Source organism: Mustela lutreola, chromosome 7 (genome assembly GCF_030435805.1).
Source record: "Mustela lutreola isolate mMusLut2 chromosome 7, mMusLut2.pri, whole genome shotgun sequence".
Classification (NCBI taxonomy): Eukaryota; Metazoa; Chordata; class Mammalia; order Carnivora; family Mustelidae; genus Mustela; species Mustela lutreola.
The window spans coordinates 52,556,018-52,576,329 of record NC_081296.1 but is presented as its reverse complement, the minus strand read 5'-3'; the positions used below and the strand labels follow the sequence as shown (position 1 = coordinate 52,576,329).

General features: G+C 41.9%; 2 protein-coding genes across 11 annotated transcripts in view; one reads left to right on the top strand and one right to left on the bottom strand.

Moving 5' to 3' along the window:
• INTS14 (integrator complex subunit 14) overlaps positions 1–1,199 on the top strand; it is a 36,865-nt gene extending 35,666 nt beyond the window's left edge. For 9 of the 10 annotated variants that reach the window (XM_059180835.1, XM_059180839.1, XM_059180840.1 and 6 more), the window contains one exon: positions 348–1,199. In XM_059180835.1, coding sequence (XP_059036818.1) covers positions 348–599 — 252 coding nt within the window. In that variant the 3' untranslated portion in view covers positions 600–1,199. The other variant, XR_009355424.1, reaches the window with a different exon arrangement.
• A 451-nt stretch (positions 1,200–1,650) lies between these two features.
• HACD3 (3-hydroxyacyl-CoA dehydratase 3) overlaps positions 1,651–20,312 on the bottom strand; it is a 39,513-nt gene continuing 20,851 nt past the window's right edge. The window contains exons 4-11 of the mRNA XM_059180841.1: positions 19,844–20,008; positions 17,935–17,986; positions 15,952–16,062; positions 10,848–10,975; positions 9,141–9,253; positions 7,400–7,506; positions 6,693–6,824; positions 1,651–3,284 (exon numbers count right to left, since the gene is read on the bottom strand). Coding sequence (XP_059036824.1) covers positions 3,208–3,284; positions 6,693–6,824; positions 7,400–7,506; positions 9,141–9,253; positions 10,848–10,975; positions 15,952–16,062; positions 17,935–17,986; positions 19,844–20,008 — 885 coding nt within the window. The 3' untranslated portion in view covers positions 1,651–3,207. The remainder of the gene's footprint in view (positions 3,285–6,692; positions 6,825–7,399; positions 7,507–9,140; positions 9,254–10,847; positions 10,976–15,951; positions 16,063–17,934; positions 17,987–19,843; positions 20,009–20,312) is intronic.

Genomic DNA, 20,312 nt, shown 5'->3' with positions numbered 1-20,312 from the left:
AGCCTCTGCCATGCCTGAGTAACGGGAAAAGTCATCCTCCTGACAGTTAGGAGTGAATGAAATGATGTGTGGGAAGTGTCTCACCCTGTTTGGTGTAAGCGCTCACCCACTGTGGTGATGACTGCCTGTTTCAGTCAGCCATTCTGATCACCAAGAGGAATCCTCTTGGCAGTCTCTTGTTACTGGCATCTCTGCACAAGCATTTGTTCTGTAAAAATGCTCACAAGTTCAGGGATCAAGAAAAATTTATTCTAAGTTGAGCACTTAAAAAGTATGTGACAAGAAAAGTACATTTCAGGAACACTGGTGGGTTTTTTTTTGTTTGTTTGTTTTTTATCTTGTTTCAGGAGCTAAACCGTTTACGAAAGGCTGCCCTGGCATTTGGTTTCCTGGACCTGCTTAAAGGAGTGGCTGACATGCTGGAAAGGGAGTGCACGCTGCTGCCCGACACAGCGCACCCAGACGCCGCCTTCCAGCTGACCCACGCTGCCCAGCAACTCAAGCTAGCCAGCACCGGCACGTCTGAGTATGCCGGTTACGAGCACAACATCACACCTTTGCATACAGACTTCTCTGGGAGCAGCACTGAAAGAATGTGAAACTGACTTTGGGAGCCTTCCTGCTTTCTTTCATGACAGGTGAAAAGGATTTAGGGTAAAAACTCCAGTTTGTTCACCTCTGCAAGAACTCCCCTTCCCCCCAACACTTCCCTGAGGTTGCCTCGGAAGCACCACTTGCTGGGCTGTGCTGCTTGGGCTTTGACCTTGGTTTTCTGGAGCGGAGTCTGTAAGCCCCAAAAAACCACTGTTGCTCCCACAATGGGCACACCTCCTGAGTAACTTAAAGGACTGATAAATACAGAGCTCTCCCCACTTCCTCCTAATCAGCCGGGGTTCTCGGGCTAGCTAAAGGTACCTCTTCTCCTCTCCAACCATAAGGACATTTTCCAGCTTCTGTCCTTGGAATGAGCAGCCCAGCCCAGACTGTCTGGGACTTGCTAAATGTGAGTCCAACACCATTAAGTTTCAGAACTGTCCTTAGAACTTGGGCAAAAACTTGATGGTAACCCTCTGGTGTAGTATGTCTTGAGATACAGACTTAAACAGCAGCTATAAATGTATAAAATGATTCCTACTTCAAGTTTTGGTTTGGTTTTGTTTTTTAATGAAAATAAAATACTTGATTTTCTAGAAAATGGATTCATTGGGAAACTAATGGGTCTTTGTCTTTTGGTCTGTCCTATCACCTGGATGTAATTTCACCTTCCTAAGTGGCACAGATTTCTTAAGTCCTGAGAGTTCTTGGGTTCCATATGGACTTATTTCTGACACTGGTTAGGTCTCTGCCTCAGCCAGGTTCTACCCCGGTGGATCTGACTGTTCTCTCATCAGTATGGTATCAATTCATTCACTAGCTTCAGGACCTTAGGCAAGTCAGGTAACTTCTCCAAGCTTTCTGCCATCAGTGCTTTTCAGATTGCTCTGTGGACTCCAGAGGTTAACCCTCCTGCAGGCTTCACCCCAAGCAACCATTTTCACACGCTGAATTTAACATTTCACCACGCAGTGCAGTATAATATTTTGTCTGGACAAATGACTTTATCATTAGCAACCTGAAAACCCAACAGACCAAATGATCTTTAAGCACAAGTTGTTAGGATTTTGACTGTAAATGTTTAATAGAAATACACAATGTTTTGCTTTCTCAGATAGCAATAAAGGAGTTTATAACAATCACTAGGAATACAGGCTTCTGCCACAAAGATGCAGCATATACTGCAAAGCTGATCTGTCCAAATAAAGTCAGGTGAAAGAACAGAAGTTAACACAAACAAGTGTTGACAGAAGTTACAAACATGCAAAATATCCTTCAGTGCAATGAACTTATTAAAAAAAAAAAATCAGCCAGCCTATGCTAATCTGATGTCTTTAGTAGGTCAAACCAAGTTTCCATATCCGGCTCAGAGAAACAGTGTAACTTACGGAGTCCCCTCTCACCCAAGAACAACAGAAATGGCAGAACAGAAAGAGCTACCATGTTCTTAAATTCTTTTATACAAGCATTACTTCTAACACATATTTTATTTGGTGAACCTGGAATGTTTTAGAGGAAAACAATGATATTTTTGACAATGGTCAAACTTTACAATGTCTCTACTTTTCTCAGTTCCTCTATGGGTGGGTTTCCAGCCCGGAAGCTTTTTCAAGATTCTCTAGCCAAAATTCCCACTGTTTTCCCTCTCCAAGAGCTGACCAGTGAAACAACAAGAGAGCAAAGGCAGGCATTTCTGAGGTCGGTTCCACCAGCCATTCTGACAGGTTTACAAGGAAATGGACTTAGCCAGCACAGAAGAAGGAAGAGAGCCGTTTTATGTACGTGCACAGGCTAGGACTGGACTGCCTGCGCATTTCTTCTGCTTCCTGTTTGCCACAGGCCACCCTTCCGGCAGCTGTCTCACTAACGGTTTGACCCTTCTGACACCTGTAGCCATTTGGGTTTGGAACGCTTATAATCTCACCGTTTTCTAAACTAACGTTTCATCTTTCTCTAGTGTTGAAGATCATTCTGATTTAGCTAGGAATGAAATAAGTGATCATGGTGTTCCAAGGTTCTGCCTCTCGTTTCTCCCACATCATTCTGTGCCGCCTCGGTGTGCAGACAGGTAAGCACTGTCATGACAGGTGGTGGTAGAAGCCAAAAGATGCTCAGAAGTAATGTGTTCTCTAGCCCCACTCAGACTCAAATATTTTATCAGTGCCACCCCTCAGGGACAGAATGTATAAGGTCCTGCCTGAACAGTGCCTTTTTTTTTCCTTTTCTTTCTTTTACCCTCCAAGCAACAGCTGAAATGAACAAAGGCCAGCTGTAAGAATGGCCAGTATCTGGCAGGGTTAGGGCACTGAAGTAGGACCTCTGGCCCGTGTGAAAGCGACTGGACAAGGAGTGCTTGGGGGTAGGGCTGTCTCTTGCTGTCATTAATGGAATATACAAGAACAAACCTGTCCTCAGATATCGGGAATCCATGTCATGCAAGTACTACACTAAGATAATAACGGTAAATTCAGGAATGTTACGGGGGGAAGGGAATATAGCCTCACTGAGAATTTAATCATTTAACTTTAAAAAAACTTTTACATCAATACAAGAAGGTAAAACTGTAAGAATTATAGATTAGGCTCAAACTGGCAAGAAGTCTTCAAGATCTTTTTAGTGGACCTTTTTCTTTTTTTGTCCGTAACGCCGCCTGCGCTGTTTATAAAGGTGACGGAAATTTATGTACAACCCTGAAAAAGAACAAAGCCAATGAGAAAATGGAATCTGTCTCTTTATAACCAGAAGCTCTTGGGACAGGGACAATTTCTAGATGGCTGCTTGTCCTGTCCCATGGCACGGTGCTTAATGCAGGGTGCTCGGGAATTACAAGTCTGGCCAAGTTCTCAACAGTGCATTAGAGACCACTCTTTTTTCCCAGTGGGTTTACTGTTTTATTTTCTCCCATATTCTAATATGAAAATTTTCAAACCTATAAAAAGTAAAATATTGTTCAGTGAACCAACACTTAGATCTAAACTTAAACTTTTTCTTATATTCACTTTGTCACCTGCTCATTCCCATCTGATTTTTGATGTATTTCACTAAGTTGCAGGAATCCATACTCTTCACCCCTAAACATTTCATTAATTAGAGTTCAGTTTTCCTTCATTCTTTCAAGGTAAGATTTATATAAAATGAAATCCATAAATCTGAAGTATAAAAACAACCCACAATTTTTAATTCAAGGCTACACAATAACATGCATTAAGCAATAGTCTAAAAGGTATGAAACTCTTTTCTGGGAAGTAAATTAGAAAATGCAGGATTTCACAGGGAGAGGGTCATGAGGCAGCCATCTCCCTGGACTCCCAGCATGCTACTGTCGTGCCCCGAGTGCCCATTTGGGCCACCACCCAAAAGCTGTTGCTTTCCTGTGTCTGTTTCCTGCAGCCCTTCCCCAAGGGGGCCTCCTGGAATTGCCCCAGTGACTGCTAGTAAAGCTTTGCCTGAAGTGCGAAAAAAAAAAAGAAAAAGAAAATGCAGGATTTCAGTGTCAGAAAAATCTTCCAATCCTGCTTGACCACTAACTAGTTCTGTGGCTTAGCCTCTTTCTGTTTCCTCATTGTACAAGAGGGTTAAAAACACCAATTTTACAGACTTAGTATGGGAGAATATATGTTTACAAAAGCACTCTGATCTATATGCAAACATAACTGAGTGTAGTACTGCTTCTAAATTACATAAATTTAAGATCTATTTCTAAAGAATAAGAACAACTACATTGTGGGCAAACTAGGCAGGAGTATAAAACCTTGTAAATTAGAGTGTACGAAAACAAAGCAAAGCTGGTAGGGTTAATGCACATTAAAATGCTTCTACCCTTCTAGCTTTTCAGGTAAGATATTTTAAGTGTCTTTCCAATACTTAGTCCTCTCTTAACATATTCAGTATGCACACCTCATGGAGCCTGGCTACAGTAACACTAGATTTATCCAGTAATAGAAGTAAAGAATTCTCATAATGAGTCCATTTTCCAAACTGAAGCATACTCCCTTCAAGGGCCAAACATTTTCACATATTTTGGTTAGAAATCTTTCTGAAATAGAAAAGGAGAAACTGAATAAAATTTAACCTTTGACCAAAAAGTAACTTTGGGCAAATCATCTATACCCATAATGTATAATATTTAATTGTGTTTCTGCCATGTGCTGGTTCCCTGAGGGGCTCCTAAGGGTGCAGGGCTCTTGTCCCCCCATGCTAAATGAACCAAGCTTTCTAGCTTCTTGGATTTACTTTTTGTAGTCTTCCTCTCACTGGGGCAGCTAGCCTCCCAGATGGTCCCCAGTGATCCTACCTCTTGGTATCTCATGCCCTTTTGTATTCCCTCCCATACTATAACAGGTTGGTCTGTATAACCAACAGAATACAGCAAAAGTGGTAGTATGTCACCTCTGAGATTACAGGTGACAAAAAGCAGGGCAGACGTGATACAGGTACGAGTCCTATCTACCAGTGGTAATCATATTACAGTATATAAGTGAATCAAATCAACATGGTGTACACCTTAAATTTATACAATGTTATATGTCATATTTCTTTAAAAAATAGATGCTTTTTTTCAAAGATTTTATTTGTCAAGAGAGAGAAAGAGCACAAGTAGGGGGAGCGTCAGGCAAGTGAGAAGCAGGCTTTCTGCTGAGCAAGAAGCCTGATGTGGGACTTGATTCCAGGATCCCTGGGCCTATGACCTGAGCTGAAGATAGACACTGAACTAACTGAGCCACCCAGGCACCCCTGTAGATCCATTTTTTTGAAGGCAAAAAAAGTGTGGCTTCTGGCTCTCAAACCATTTGCCTTGGGGGAAGCTGTGTTCCTGAGCAGCCACCTGGAGAAATACTGTGGCAAGAAACTGAAGCTTCCTATTCACAGTTACATGAGTGAGCTTGGAGCAGATAGATCCTCTAGCCCTCGTCAAGTGCAGAAATGGCAACCGCCCGCCAGACTGACAGCCAGACTGAAACCTCAGGAGGGACTCAGAGCCACCCAGTTAGGCTGCCTTCTGACCCTCAGAAGCTACTTGAGATAATAAACATTTGTTGTCTTAAGCTACTAAGTTTTGAGGTAATTGGTTACACAGCAATAGATAATTAATAGACTATCTGTTGTCATATCTTGTTGCTAGAAGACCACACAGCCATACTTAGGGCCACCTTAAGATTTTTGTAAACTAAAACAAGAGAATATGTAAATTATATTAAAATGCATTAGAACTGGGCCACCTGGGTGGCTCACTTGGTTAAGCATCTGCCTTCGGCTCAGGTCATGATCTCAGGGTCCTGGAATGGAGCCTCACATTGGGCTCTCTGCTCAGTGGGGAGCCTGAGTATCCCTCTGCCTGACACTCCCCCTGCTTGTGCTCCCTCCCTCCCTGACAAAATCTTTAAAAAAAAAAAAAAAAAATTCATTGGAACTTTATCTAAAGTAAACAGTCCTTATGCTTAGGAAGCTTTTAAATCTCTCATACTTGGAATAATTAGGTTTACTTCTTTTAGTTCTTAGTTTTTATGAATTAAGGCAACTGATTTTATATAAAAGTAAATGAATATATAAGCTGTTTTTACATGAGGAGTGGCGCTGGAGCGGGGGGTGCTTTCCTATTGTTTGAAGCTTTATGACCTTTCTTGGCTGCTCAGAGACCTTGCCTGCCTTCTTCCTTCCTTGCTGTCAATGGTATTATCACCTCTGTAAACTCTGGATAAGGAATATGTCACTGAAACTAGTAAAATTAAAATGTACTTATTCTATCTTTTTTTTTTCTTATTCTACTTTAAAAGAGCTTCTTCTTAAAAAAAAAAAAAAAAAAAAGAAGAAGAAAGAAAGAAAGAAAAGCTTCTTACATTGTTTTAAACATGAAATATGGTGAATTCCCAGTGACCAAGAGCACAACCAAGATCCCTCAGTCGCTGGCGATATAGAAGAAATACATATAGCATTTGTATATATGTCCTCGGGAGGTCTGTTGTAAAAAATTATGTTTCTCTAACTCTATGTTCCTCTTCTGAAAATAAAAATCCTAACAAAGGCTTCGAAAACTTTGTATCATTTAACTTTGCCCTCTAAGAAGTGACCAGAAAAAGTCTTACAGAGCCAGTACTTACCTAAAAATAATAAGATAAGATAAATCTGAAGAAAAAAGGAAAATCTAACTTTGATTTTCACTGGATATGGCAATGTGAAACTGAATCTTCCTGTTTCGTTGAATACTGGAATGGACTGGATCACTGAGACAGCTGAAAGGAGAAACACGAACCTGTCAGAAGCAAATGAAATACAGTGCCCTCTAGTGAGAGAAGCTTCTACCCTCCACAGTGTCAGTTCTGGGTGTGCTGAAAATGCTTCCCTCCTGATAGTACAGAGGGGCTGGCACATGCCTATTCCATTTCTCCCCCTAGTTTTCATAAACGATGAGCCTCTAAGCTGACAACAAGATGAATAAGAAACACTACTTTTGACAGCACTGAGCTTTAGTTTTCTATAAAGTGGAGAGAAAAACCCTACCTGACTCACTCACTAGGTTTCTGTAAGAATAAAAGGAAATCATTGATAGGAACCTGCTTTAGAAAATTCTAAACACCATATAAATAGGAAGCATGCGATACATGAATGCCCAGCTTCCAAACCTTATAAAAATAAGCTACTTCCCTGGAATAGTCTGGGTACCAGGAGTATCATGGAAGGAAGCCACTAGAAAGAAATTCTTAAAAAGTCTAACACCTGTATGTCAGAGGAAGGAAGAAAGCTTTGGCCTATCAGCTTAGCTATCCTTTGGAATTAAGCTTATAAAACCTAGGGTTCTTGAAAGTACCTTCTGCCAAACATCCCAGAGGATACAAGGGAATCCACACAGTGTAACGAAGCCACGTGAGCACCTTCCAATCCATGTCAATGCAGGAAAGCATGTAGAAGGGGTACCTATTGAAAATAAGAAATTTGGATGTGAAAAGCACTTCAGGTCCTGAGTGCAACCCTAGAACGTCATTCAAGAAGAATAATTTCACACTTAGCCACACATGGCTTCTTCAGAACAGAATTCTAATCCTGGGTTATCTACCCACAAACTCCCATCACACTCTTCCCCCAATTTTCAATGGATGTGAACTCTCTGACAGTAGACTAAATTTAGGTCCTATAAGAACCCTCTTTACAATAGTTCAGCATGTGGAATGAATGCTCAAAAGCTCTTTGCCTTTATTACTAGATCTGATCTATGTTCTAAGTAGGTGAGGATGACAGACACCTTGGCAATTTATCTCTGGATAAATGATTGTTATCAAAGTAAACAGGGGCCTACGTGACTCGGTTAAGTGTCTGACTCTTGATTTCAGCTCAAGTCCTGATCTCAGGGTCATGGGATCAAGCCCCACATTGGGCTCCATGCTGGGCATGAAGCCTGCTTAAGAGTCTCTCTCCCTCTCCTCCTGCCCTTCCCCTGCTCGCTCTCGCTCGCTCTCTCTCTCTCAAAGAAAGCAATTTCAAAATTATACAAAAGACCTCTCATCTAGAATCGGACACACTCTTTAAAAAGCGGTAACAAAAAAAAAGAAATTTTTCTTTCCAGAGTTAATATTAAGTACTTAAAATCTCTTTCACCTTTGTATTAGTAGATTAGAGGGTATAAGGGATATTATGGAATTCAGACAACAGTTAAGACACAATCTAGGAACAAGACGAAATCAGAGAGGGAGACAAACCATAAGAGACTCTTAATATCAGGAAACAAACTGAGGGTTGCTGGAGGGTTGCGGGGAGAGGGAATGGGGTAGCTAGGTGATGGAACAGTGGAGAGGGTATGTGCTATGGTGAGTGCTATGAATTGTGTAAGACTGATGAACCACAGACCTGTACCCCTGAAGGAAATAATATATTATGTGTTAACTTAAAAAATTACCTCAAGACACAGTCTAGGGCTGCTACTGTCTCTTCTCCCTTTCAACTTAACTTTGCCAAAATATCCCCAAAACTAGAGCTGAGGAGTCATTTTGCAAAACCCCTGCTCCACCTGACCAAAAAAGAAATGGAATATGTATGGTCTTCAGGCGAACAGTACCTCTACTTTAATTGGATCTTTTTTTAATATTTCTTCTATTGACAACTGAGAATAGCAGAATCAGATAAGAGGTTGACTCAAACTTCAGTAATCCCGTAGTCAAGATTTATTTCTATCTTTCCTTCTAGAAGGTTGGTATTCACTAGTTCCAGCCTGACTACCCCTTCAATCCCATGTTTCTTCCCCTTCCAAAATTCTTCCATGTGGATGAGTCCTCTTTCCAACAAGACAGCAGGATTCTGAAGGGCACGCTGGGTCTTCCACCTCTGCACCTCTCGACTCCCTCGGCTCTCCAGTACCCAGGCTGGTACTATGATCCAAGGATTGCTTTAAAAAAACGTGCCTCACCTTTTCAGAGCACAAAGATGCAGCTAGAGCTCCCTACACACGGAACCCTAATCTCAAACCAAATGAGACTCTGAAAAAAACTCCCTCCAGAAGAGAGCAGCCCCAGAGAAAGGAAAAGCATTCAATCCACTATGCTGGCATTTCTACCCACCTGAAAATTTCAATTGCGCTCCATGAATAAAACACAAAGAAAACCACAGCTTTGTTTTGCATTTCTTCCATGGTGCCAAAGATGATAAACAAAATGAAATTTCTTCCACATAGCTATTAAAAGAACCCAAAAGAGAGGAAAAAGTTTAAAAATATATTCCACAAAAACTATATAAATGTGTTACCTAAAACTTAGCCCCACTAAATTCAGGGTAAAGAGAAAAAGACTGAAGGGCACCTGGCTGGCTCAGTCAGTGGAGCATGTGACTCTTGATCTCAGAGTCATGAGTTCAAGCCCCACACCGGGGGTAGAGATTTAAAAATTTAAAAATAAAATCTTAAGGGGAAAAAAAAAAAAGCCTGAGCTCAGCTAGTGAAAGCCTCTGTTCTAGTTTGGAACAAGTTAAAGTACCCCAAGCAGTCTTTCTGAATAGACTGTGTATATCTGTGTAAACAGATCATCACAAATAGTTGATTTTCAAAAGCACTCATACACACTCGAACACAGTGTAAAGAGTACTGCCAAATGCACTTTTGTGTCTGCGTAAAGCCGGGTGAAAAACGAGAACATTACCAGTATAGCAAAGCCCATCAGTAACTACTACCTTGGGTTAACCATTCCATTGCTTCTCTTTATAGGTTTCCTGCTTATGTACGTATTTCTAAATAGTACACTGTTTCACTTTGCCTGTTTTTAAACTTTCTGAAATACAACGTAGTAATCTGTAACTTGTTTCTACTCTGCGTTCTGCTTCCGAGCCAGAGCTGTGTTGGCGCGTGCCCAACTCCCGGGGGCTGCGCTCACACTGCATTCTCCATGAACGGCCCTCCTCAGAGCGGTGCGATGGGAGGGTACTGAACGCCTCCCTTCCATCATAACCTAGAAATTCCAGCCTCATGCTTATCTGCACTAGTCCTTGACATACAAAAAGTACTATTCCACATCAGTGGGTCCCTCACTATCTTCTTATTTTATAGACTGAACAAAAGCGGCTTCTCTCCAAGAACAGAAACCCCAGGAGTAACAAGGCCATTGGATTAAAACCCTTTACCCTGCAACTGCTACTATCAGCATGCCAGGGCCGGTATACCAGGAAAGGGTAGAACTACAGAAACAGGACTCCAGAAGAGACTAACCAGAAATCAATCACCTGTTGCCTCCAGAGTCAGCAGTGGGGGGCTGTATTTAATAGTATATGATTACACAGGAAAGAGGGCAAGGAAGTTAAGACTCTGATGCCCCATTCCTGATAGCAATCTTCCAAACATGAAGAAACAACATAGACCTATCAAGGGGAGGGGGAATCCCCACACCAGTCAAAAGAATCCCCTTCGTATACGGAAGAACGTCCAAAGTGAAAAGAGCTCCTAGGATTGCACTGCCTTCACCTACCCAAGTTGGGAGGAAACCAAGCATATCACTACTTGAGAAGACTGTGGGTAAGTTTTTCTGCTCCTGCTTGAGAATCAAGTTTCCCTAGTTTTAAAACCTTTTATAACTTTGTGATTTCATGAAGATATTATAAACAAACCAGACCTGAAATGGCAAAAGTCTACTCTGGAAAATATCCTTGGGCTTAAAAGTTTTCCTCCTCTTTCAGATAAAATAATGCTATTTCCATGCAAAGAGATTTTTACTCATTGTAACTTCTCACGGAAGTATGCCATACATACTAACTACTGAAATCTGAGGTCAATTGTTCAGTACCTGGATAAGAGAAGGCATCACTGGTGACTTAGTGACACCAATCGCTGCATTGATCATTTCCACAGCTGACAGCATCTGGCAGAAATACATCATGTCGGCCAAGGTGTGGAATGTGTCATAGAAGGACTCTATGGGACAAATACACAATAAGAGTAAATCAGGAGGTGAATTCCAACAGGATTATGTCTCAAACTACATACCTACTTGCATGAAAGGAATTTAAGGAAAAGTATAATAAATAGCCACTCAGATTCAAATTTACTATCCAAACTAACCTGGAGGGGAACAAACCTGTGAGGTCATGAATAGTAAACTCTACTGGTTATGTATGTCCTTCTCATTTTAAAAGGCAAGAAAAAGGGCCCCTGAGTGGCTCAATTAAGTTCTGCTTTCAGCTCAGGCCATGATCTCAGGGTCCTGGGATGGAGGCGTGCACCAGGCTCCCTGCTCAGCAGAAAGCCTGCTTGTCCCTCTCCCGCTCCCCCTGCTTATGTTCTCTCTCCCTTGTTCTCTGTCAAATAGATAAAATCTTTTTAAAATACTAATACTAATAATAAAATGCAAGAAAAAAGCTATTATAAGCTGAAAAATCTATGTATCAGGTATGGTGAGAAGTCAGATCCATTATTTAATTTAAAATTAAACTACAGCACATACAATGAATGCAATCTAGCCTTTTAAAATCTCAAAATCATGCCTTTTAAAATCTCAAAATCATGCAACCATAAATAAATGCAGAGGTGCAAAAGTACTAAGTAAAACAAACTTTCAAAAACCATATTGGCGGAGGAAACCAAGCATATCACATGTGATATCATTTACATGTTTCATACTAGTAATTCTTATTCTAAGAATCTATCCTAACTAAAAAATCTAAAACAATACAAAACAAACAAGTTTCTTAGGAACAACATTGCTCTCTGAAACATTTTTCCTAAGTAAATTAAAGTAGAAACAGTCTAAATGCCTAAGTGTATGGAAAGTTTGATAATAAATCCACTTCATGGACTATTATGTAGTAATTTAAAATGACAGTTATTGCTTATAGAACATCAGTGAATGCCATATCAGTTCTGAGCAGACCATTATATAAAATCCTTTACTTTTCTTACTGATCCTTACTTGACATCCTGCCTTCCTACATGCTTCTTTGCCTGTTTCTCAACCACGGTACTACTGACAATTCTTGGGCCTACACGGTGCACTAGGTTTAGGATTCCTGAGTCCTTGTCTTTCAAACACAAGGAGTGCCTCCAAGGATCTGGCACAGTTAGGCCAGTGACCACCAAAGACAGCATTTCTAGAAGGCTCAAAAGAGTACAGTTTAAACATCAGCTTAGGGGCACCTGGGTGGCTCAGTCAGTTAAGCCTCTGCCTTCGGCTCTCGGCGCTCAGTCTGCTTCTCCCTCTCCGTCTGTTTCTCCCCCTACTTGTACTCTCTCTCAAATAAATAAAATATATATATTTTTTAATTTGCCATTTACCAACACCCTTCATTCAAAAGGAGAAAACTCCAAAGGGCAAACTGGGTGCCAGGCACCAGGTTCTTACCACGTCTCTGACGCCTGATAAGGGAAGAAATAAACCAGCAGCTCCATTCTAGAAGGTGGCTGGTAAAGAGCTGAGAGCCAAAATAGAAATGAGAAATCCAAGCAGCTTAAACACATGACCCAGATAACTTAGGAGCTTTTGGACTAGATCACCTAATGGCCTGCAGGCTTGCACAGGAACAACAGAGAGTCAATCTAACGATGTTAAATTAGATGATTGGGTGTTTGCATGTCCCTGTTCGTTCCATGAGACTTGTGATCAATCCACAGTAAGAAAAACTGCAGGTCTGAAACTTGCCTCCTTTTTTTAAGTAACTCATCTATAGGCCTTTGGTCACATGAGACTCTTTTTTTTTTTTTTTAAAGATTTTATTTATTTATTTGACAGAGAGAAATCACAAGTAGGCAGAGAGGCAGGCAGAGAGAGAGGAGGAAGCAGGATCCCTGCTGAGCAGAGAGCCCGATGCGGGACTCGATCTCAGGACCCTGAGATCATGACCTGAGCCAAAGGCAGCGGCTTAACCACTGAGCCACCCAGGCGCCCGGTCACATGAGACTCTTAAGACAGAAGGCATTTGTGAAGTCTTCACTAGCCTGCCGCTGTGCTTTTGCAGAATTCTAAGGTCTTAAGAAGGCTGGAAAGACAACATGCACTTCTTTGAAATGACTCTAGAGCTAATAACAATTCACCCACTATAAACCCCTCAGATGGGAAAATTAAGGGCTAAAAAAAAAAGACTATAGGATTTTTTTTTCCCTTTTTGTAAACAGAGCTTCTATTTTCCATTATACTGATATTTTTCCTATTTCTTCTACAATATAGGGACAATTTTTTTTTAAGATTTTATTTATTTATTTGACACAGAGAGAGAGAGATCACAAGTAGGCAGAGAGGCAGGCAGAGAGAGGAGGGGAAACAGGCTCCCCGCTGAGCAGAGTTTGATGCAGAGCTCGATCCCAGGACCCTGAAATCATGACCTGAGCAGAGGCTTAAGCCACTGAGCCACCCAGGTGCCCCATAGGGACAAATTTTTAAACTGTCCACATCCAAACCATTTTCAGATGGTGCATTCCTTCCAATCTTTTTGCATGTATTGGTTCAGTACTTTCCCCATTTTATATAATGTGATGTAACTGGAAGAACGAATTTATACTTTACTTTTGTAGCCTGTTGTATTTCTCCATATTACTATAAACTCTTTAAATATTTTCTATCTGCTTCACAACATTCCACTGAATGAATATTCTAAAGTAAATCCTCATTGATGGGCATCTAGGCAGCTTCTAATTTGTCACTAATCTAAACAATGCCATAGTGTATACCTTCTGAAAAAGCTTTTTTTGTAGTTTCGGTGATTTCTTTAGAACATGCTTCCAGAAGTAAAATAACCGGCTTCAAGGACATGAACAGTCAGGTGTCTTGATGAGCTTTGCCAAGTGATTTAATAAAAGAGCTGTGCTCATGCCCTTTCCAGTAGCCACTGGTGTATCTACTTTAGCATATGTCCTCTTAAATTAGTTATCTTTTTTAACTTTACAAAACTGACAAAATCGTATTTTTATTTCCTTCATCATTATTGAGTTAAACATTTTTTGTATATTTAATTGGTTTTACTCCCTCTTAGGAACTACCTGCACATGACTTCTATTTATCTATTCCATGGGATCTAGATATTTTTAGATCAATTTGTAACAAATTCTTTATATGTAATCAACCCCTGCTAGTGTCTGTTGCAATTTTCCACAAACTCCATCTCCATGCTACTAACCTCCATATACTTTTAATCTGAGTGTTGTTTTAGTGGGGTATTTTTAGATATGCAGGAATTTACATATTTTATTGTAGTCAAATATATTGACTTTATTCTTTATGATTTCTTCTCTTTTAAGCTTAGAAAGTCCTAACTTGGGGCGCCTGGGTGGCTCAGTGGGTTCAAGCCTCTGCCTTCTGCTCAGGTCATGATCTCAGGGTCCTGGGATCGAGCCCCGCATTGGGCTCTCTGCTCAGCAGGGAGCCTACTTCCTCTTCTCTCTGCCTGCTTGTGATCTCTGTCTGTCAAATAAAATCTTTAAAAAAAAAAAAAGAAAGAAAGAAAGAAAGTCCTAACTTTCCAAATGAGATTTTTATAAACATTTACTTGTATCTTGTTACATTTTAAATTTTTGATATAGGACTCTTAAATCTTTTGGGGGGAATTTATTTTTGTACACAGTGTGAGGAAAAGAATCCAAGAGAATCCCTGCCTCCTTCATGCACCCAAACCTAACCTATTTTCCCTGGAAACATTATTAGAATTCCCATCCAATAAAAAAGTATTGGATATTTCCCTTTCCACTGACTCATGATTCCTTTAATATTGCATATATAATTGTGAGATAGATACATAATGTAAAAGCTATTTCTGGACCACCTAATCTGCTCTATTGATATTCTCTTCTTATACTAATCCTGTATTACTTTAATTATCTTTCTTTCATACCAGACAAAGTGCTCCCTCATTATCCTTTCTTCCCACAAATTTTATTACCGATTTATTATTTATAATACAACTTCAAAACACTTTAGATCACATTCTCAAAATTTTTCCATTGTCATTTACTTTATGTCAAAATTCTGTTAAATATATAGTTCAAAAAACATACACACAAATTAATGTATCAAGAACGAATATCTTGGGGCACCTGGGTGGCCAGTGGGTTAAGCCCCTGCCTTCAGCTCAGGTCATGATCTCAGGGTCCTGGGATCGAGCCCCACATCGGGCTCTCTGCTCAGCAGGGAGCCTGCTTCCCCTCTCTCTCTCTGCCTGCCTCTCCACCTACTTGTGATCTCTATCAAATAAATAAAATCTTTAAAAGAAAAAAAGAAAAAGAACAATTATCTTTATGATAGTCTTTTCATTCAGTTTTAGAATAGGCCATTTGAGAATCTACTTGGGCTCCCAAAGGGCAAGACCACTTTTGGACTTGCATTAACTCTAGCACTGGAAATACCACGTAAGTTTATTTGGTTACAAATGAGCTACCATGTAGTGAGCAGAGAAAGGAACACTAGCCCAAAATGTGCCTCTGGCCAGCTGTGTGAATGTGGAGCATTTCTAAGCCTGTTTCCTCCCCTGTTAAATGGACACAATCTCCAGCCTGCTTGTTTCACAAGGCCAAGGGAACTCAGACACGGAAGTACAATGAAAGGCCTGAGTGCTACACAAAGGTGGGGGGTTATTATTAATACCAAAGGCAGGATACTGCTGACACCTTCAGTGGATAATAGGCTAAACTACTGACAAAAGAAAATCAGTGCTGGGGCACCTGGGTAGCTCAGTCGGTTAAGTGTCTGCTTTTGGCTCAGGTCATGACCCCAGGGTCCTAGGATGGAGCCCTACATCCAGCTCCCTGCTCAGTGGGGAGTCTGTTTCTCCCTCTCCCTCTGCCTGTCACTCCCCCTGCTCATGCTCTTCCTCTGCCTGTCAGTTCCCCTGCTCGTGCTCTCTCTGTGTGTCAAATAAATAAATAAATAATCAAAAGCAAGAAAACTAGTGTTGAAATTTTGTGCTTGCCTTTTCCCAAAATAAAGAACCGCACGGTCATGTTGACAAAGATCCAGGAGAATCCCAAGAACTGCACGAGATTGTACATGAACAGGTATCCTTTCTTCAAGCTTGTAAGAGCTGAAAAGCAAAGCAAGACAGGAAACTATCACAAGCTGAGCTGCAACAGACAGGTGTGGGGACAGACCTGGTGACTCCACGCCTCTCTCCCACTGGGTACCCTGAGCTCCCAGACATCTGGCCCAGATGTGCACCAGCCTGGGCTCCTAGGCCCAAAGAGAAAAGGGTAAGGTAAAGTTATGGACACTGCACTCTGAGGTATGTCTTTAGCAGTCTTTCCCCTCATGACCTTGAAGGGCTAAGTGTACAGATATTATAAATCCAAGGAGAAAAATTACTTCTGCCAGGGAGTGACTGATCATTGTACAAGGCATTAAAGAAGGGAGATAAAGCTACACCCTGCTCCTGCTCTTGTCATTTTCATATAATCCCACAATTTTTTAACATCATGTAGGTCAAACTAGCTCAAAGAAATAAAAATGTAACAAAAAAAGAATTTTGATAGTCGATCATATATGCATCCAACCAAGGATCCACTGAACACCCAGAAGCTGTGAGGTCCCGAGGGGCTCTAGTGGGATTCAAAGATGTTGGGAATTGACGTCGCCCTCAATCTGAAAGCCATAACACAAGGGAGAGAGTAACAGGTGGTGTCTTGTTAAACCCTCAAGGTGAGAAAATCAGATTTGGCTGGGGAAGTGAGAAGCAGGCAAGCCTGCAGGGATGACACAGCACCTGCCCTGGGCTTTGGAAGATGGGTAGAATGAGGACATAAGCAAAGAAGGAAAAGTATAGCCTGAGAAGCAGGAGGATAAGGAATGTTAATTTTGTCTGTAGCCTAAGGCTCGGGAAGACACAGCCAATTACAGAGTTAAAGGAGTAAGGAGCTCAGAGTCATGACTGAGTCAAACGAGTGGGGCAAAGGAAAGGATAATTTCAAGAGAAGAGCTATGGAGCTCGGATCTTGCTGCTCCATATTTACTCCTAGGCAACAGACATTCTGCATGTAAGCCTTGGCAGATGCTCAAATAATCGCGCTAAATAGGGTGGTCAGGGGCACCTGGGTGGCTCAGTGGGTTAAACCTCTGCCTTCAGCTCGAGTCATAGTCCAGGGGTCCTGGGATCAAGCCCCACATTTGTTCTTCTAAAGGAATATTCCTCTCCATTAGTGGTTATTCAATCTTTTTCTAAAGCAATGAAACCTCCTTTTCAAAACAAACTTTATTCAGAACCTGACATATAAAACACAGAAGCAGAACTTCTCTGGGTTGAAGAGGATGCGCTTGCTTGGCCTGTCCCTCCAAAGCATCCCTGGGAGCCATGGGACATAGTTCGACAACAGCCACTCTAAAACTCACCCCAGAACGGATACTCTTAGAGAGCCCGTGCCCTGCCAAGTTCATTGGCTCACCCCTCAAGGGCCTGCTACAGAGCTTCCACCCAGCAGTAAAGCAGCAAAGAGCTGCCGCATCTCATCGCTATCGCCCAGAAGACAATACACTTACAGAGCTTCTCGCTTCTCAGTGGTTAGACGGAGAGAAACAAAAACAGAGTTTCTGAGGTTCAGAACCACACTCATCTGGGAGAAAAAGACCAAGCCAGAGAAAATGTAGCTTGGGCCTATGTGGTGTTTCCATGTGTCTAGGTAGGGCCTGCTACCACTGACACTGGGCCAGTCCAGGGGACTAAGGCTCTTCCCCTTCTCCTAGACCAGCTTTGGTGCTGTCAGATGATGTCAGGCTCCAAAGAGAAGGGAAACACTAGAAAAAACGAAGGCTTCTGATGTGGGTGTGCAGAGTAAGCCCTGGCCATTAAGGAGTCCTCAGCACCTCAAACACATCATTTTTAGCTCTCCTGCCGCATCGCACCCCTCCACACCCCCATTTCTGTTGCTGGCTAACTGTAACTACCACAGCAGCAGGAGCAACTTACTTTCAGGAGAGCCTTGGCTTTCAATTCTTAGTTTATTTAGGCGTTCTTCTTCCTAGAATTTGGACAGAAGTTTTCCAAGAACACAGGTTAGAATTCCCAGATGCTTGCAAAAGTCCACATGCTGGGTAAGTGACCCGACTTCCCCAAAGCCACCACCACCAATTGTGTTCATGTGTCACTGGAGCAAATGTCCTAGCTCATTGTGCCCACAGGCCTGACCCCTCCTTGACTAGGGAGCCCCAGCACCATAGAATGCCCATCCAGTGCTCAAGAGAATTCAACCAATCAGCTGGCTTCCAAACTACAACGTGGAGAGTCTCAGAGTCTTGGAGCTGGAAAAGACCTCCAGAAGATGTGTCATGGTTGTAGAAACAAAACAGAATTTTAGGGAAGGAAACAGATTGCTCTTTTTTTTTTTTTTTTAAAGACTTCTAGAATTTTAGCATAATTTTTCCAGAAGCTAAAATCATGTCTCCAACATCAGTTAAGAACTAGCATTAGGTCAACAGAGATACAAATGCTTACATACAGAAATATTTATAGGTAGGGGCAGGGTATGAATGGGCTAGTCTGCACACATATAGTTCCTCACTTTGTCACCTGAGAGGATCTAGAAACAATATCTAGAGCTCAGATCTTGGTTTCCACTATGACTCTCCAATAAAAAGAACAGAACTCCTTGAAGAATGGCTGAGTCTAGGGCTGGAGCAGGGAATCCACAAGATAAGCCTGCAGCAGCTTATAGTGACAGAAATTAAGGATATTTAAAAAAAAAAAAAAAAGCCCCACAATGACGGAGCTTTGTCAAAAAGACAGAAGAGCCAACTGAAAGAGCTTCCAATGTCCAAAGCTAGAACAACATGAACAACAAAATAAATATGAGTAACAGAGTAATGGATTATAAACCAAACTATAAAACAAATATTCATCAGTCCATGTGGATATAAATAAATGACTAAATAAATAAATGGAAGAGAACAGACAAATCTCCCATACAGAAGAATTCCAAATAAAGTATTTGGATGTTCCGCAGTAAGGATGGGAAGCATAACTCCCCAGTCCTTAAGCATGGGCTGGACATAGTGAGTCACAGTGAAGAAAGGCAGGGGAGTTACACTGCAACAGAGAAACTGGACAAACATTCCCTCAGCCAGATTACCAAGATAAGCACCAACAGTGCTAAGTCGTCCTGACAGTGTATAACCGTGATGTGACACAGTAAGAATGAAACCTCTGTGGTTGTCCTCCCCGAAATCCCATCACCCTCTCTAAATTGTAAGAAAAACATTCAATGAATCCCAGTTGAGGGACAGTCGACAAAACATAGGACCAGTACCTCTATAAAACCATGTTTCCAGGGCAGCTGGGTGGCTGAGTCGGTTAAGCATCTGCCTTCTGCTTGGGTCATGATCCCAGGGCCCCCACATCAAGCTCCCTGCTCAGAGGAGAGTCCACTTCTCCCACTCTTTCTCCCTCTGCCCCTTCCCCTGCACATGCCCTCTCACACATGCATGTGCACTCTCTATCAAATAAATAAAATCTTAAAAACAAACAAAAAAATTGTTTCCAGGTCTTTAACTGAATTTGCAATGTTGTCTTTATTCTATCATACCCAGATAGGTATCTGAAGTGGCCCAAATAACTCCCAAATAAGTTGTGCTCCTTTTTTTTTTTTTTTTAAAGATTTTATTTATTTTATTTGACAGACAGAGATCACAAGTAGGCAGAGAGGCAGGCAGAGAGGAGGAAGCAGGCTCCCCGCAGAGCAGAGAGCCTGATGTTGGGCTCAATCCCAGGACCCTGAGATCATGACCCGAGCCGAAGGCAGCGGCTTAATCCACTGAGCCACCCAGGCGCCCCATAAGTTGTGCTCCTTATGATTTGTCTAGACCGGGCAGTTCTTACTGACCTTGGCTCTGAGCTCCATTTCTGCATCAGACTCGTCCAGCCAGCGATCGAAGTCAGGAGCCAAAAACAGTGGGCGTTTCTCCTGCTTAGTGAGTCTCTCCCACCACTGACTCACCTTCTTCTGTACTGTAATGTTTACCTGCCTCTGGGTCAGTTTGTAAACCGGCTAGAAAAAAAAGTGAGAATGTGAGAATGCCCTCTCCTTCCTGTCCCCGACTCCTTCCACTGTACCAAGCCAGGCTGGTTACACAGAGGTGCTGCAGGGCATGCTCGTTCCCCTTTCTTCTCTGTTCCTACAAGGAGTGATGCAAAGAGAACCTCCAGACCAAGGGCTGGCACAGCAAAGTACTGGTACGAACGGCACGGTCCTTCTCTGATCCTCCACTGAAGGACACAGGAGGAAATCAGGGTAAGACAGACAGATAGTTCTGGTTCCAGGTGAGCCTCCTGCCAGATCTCTACCATGCCTG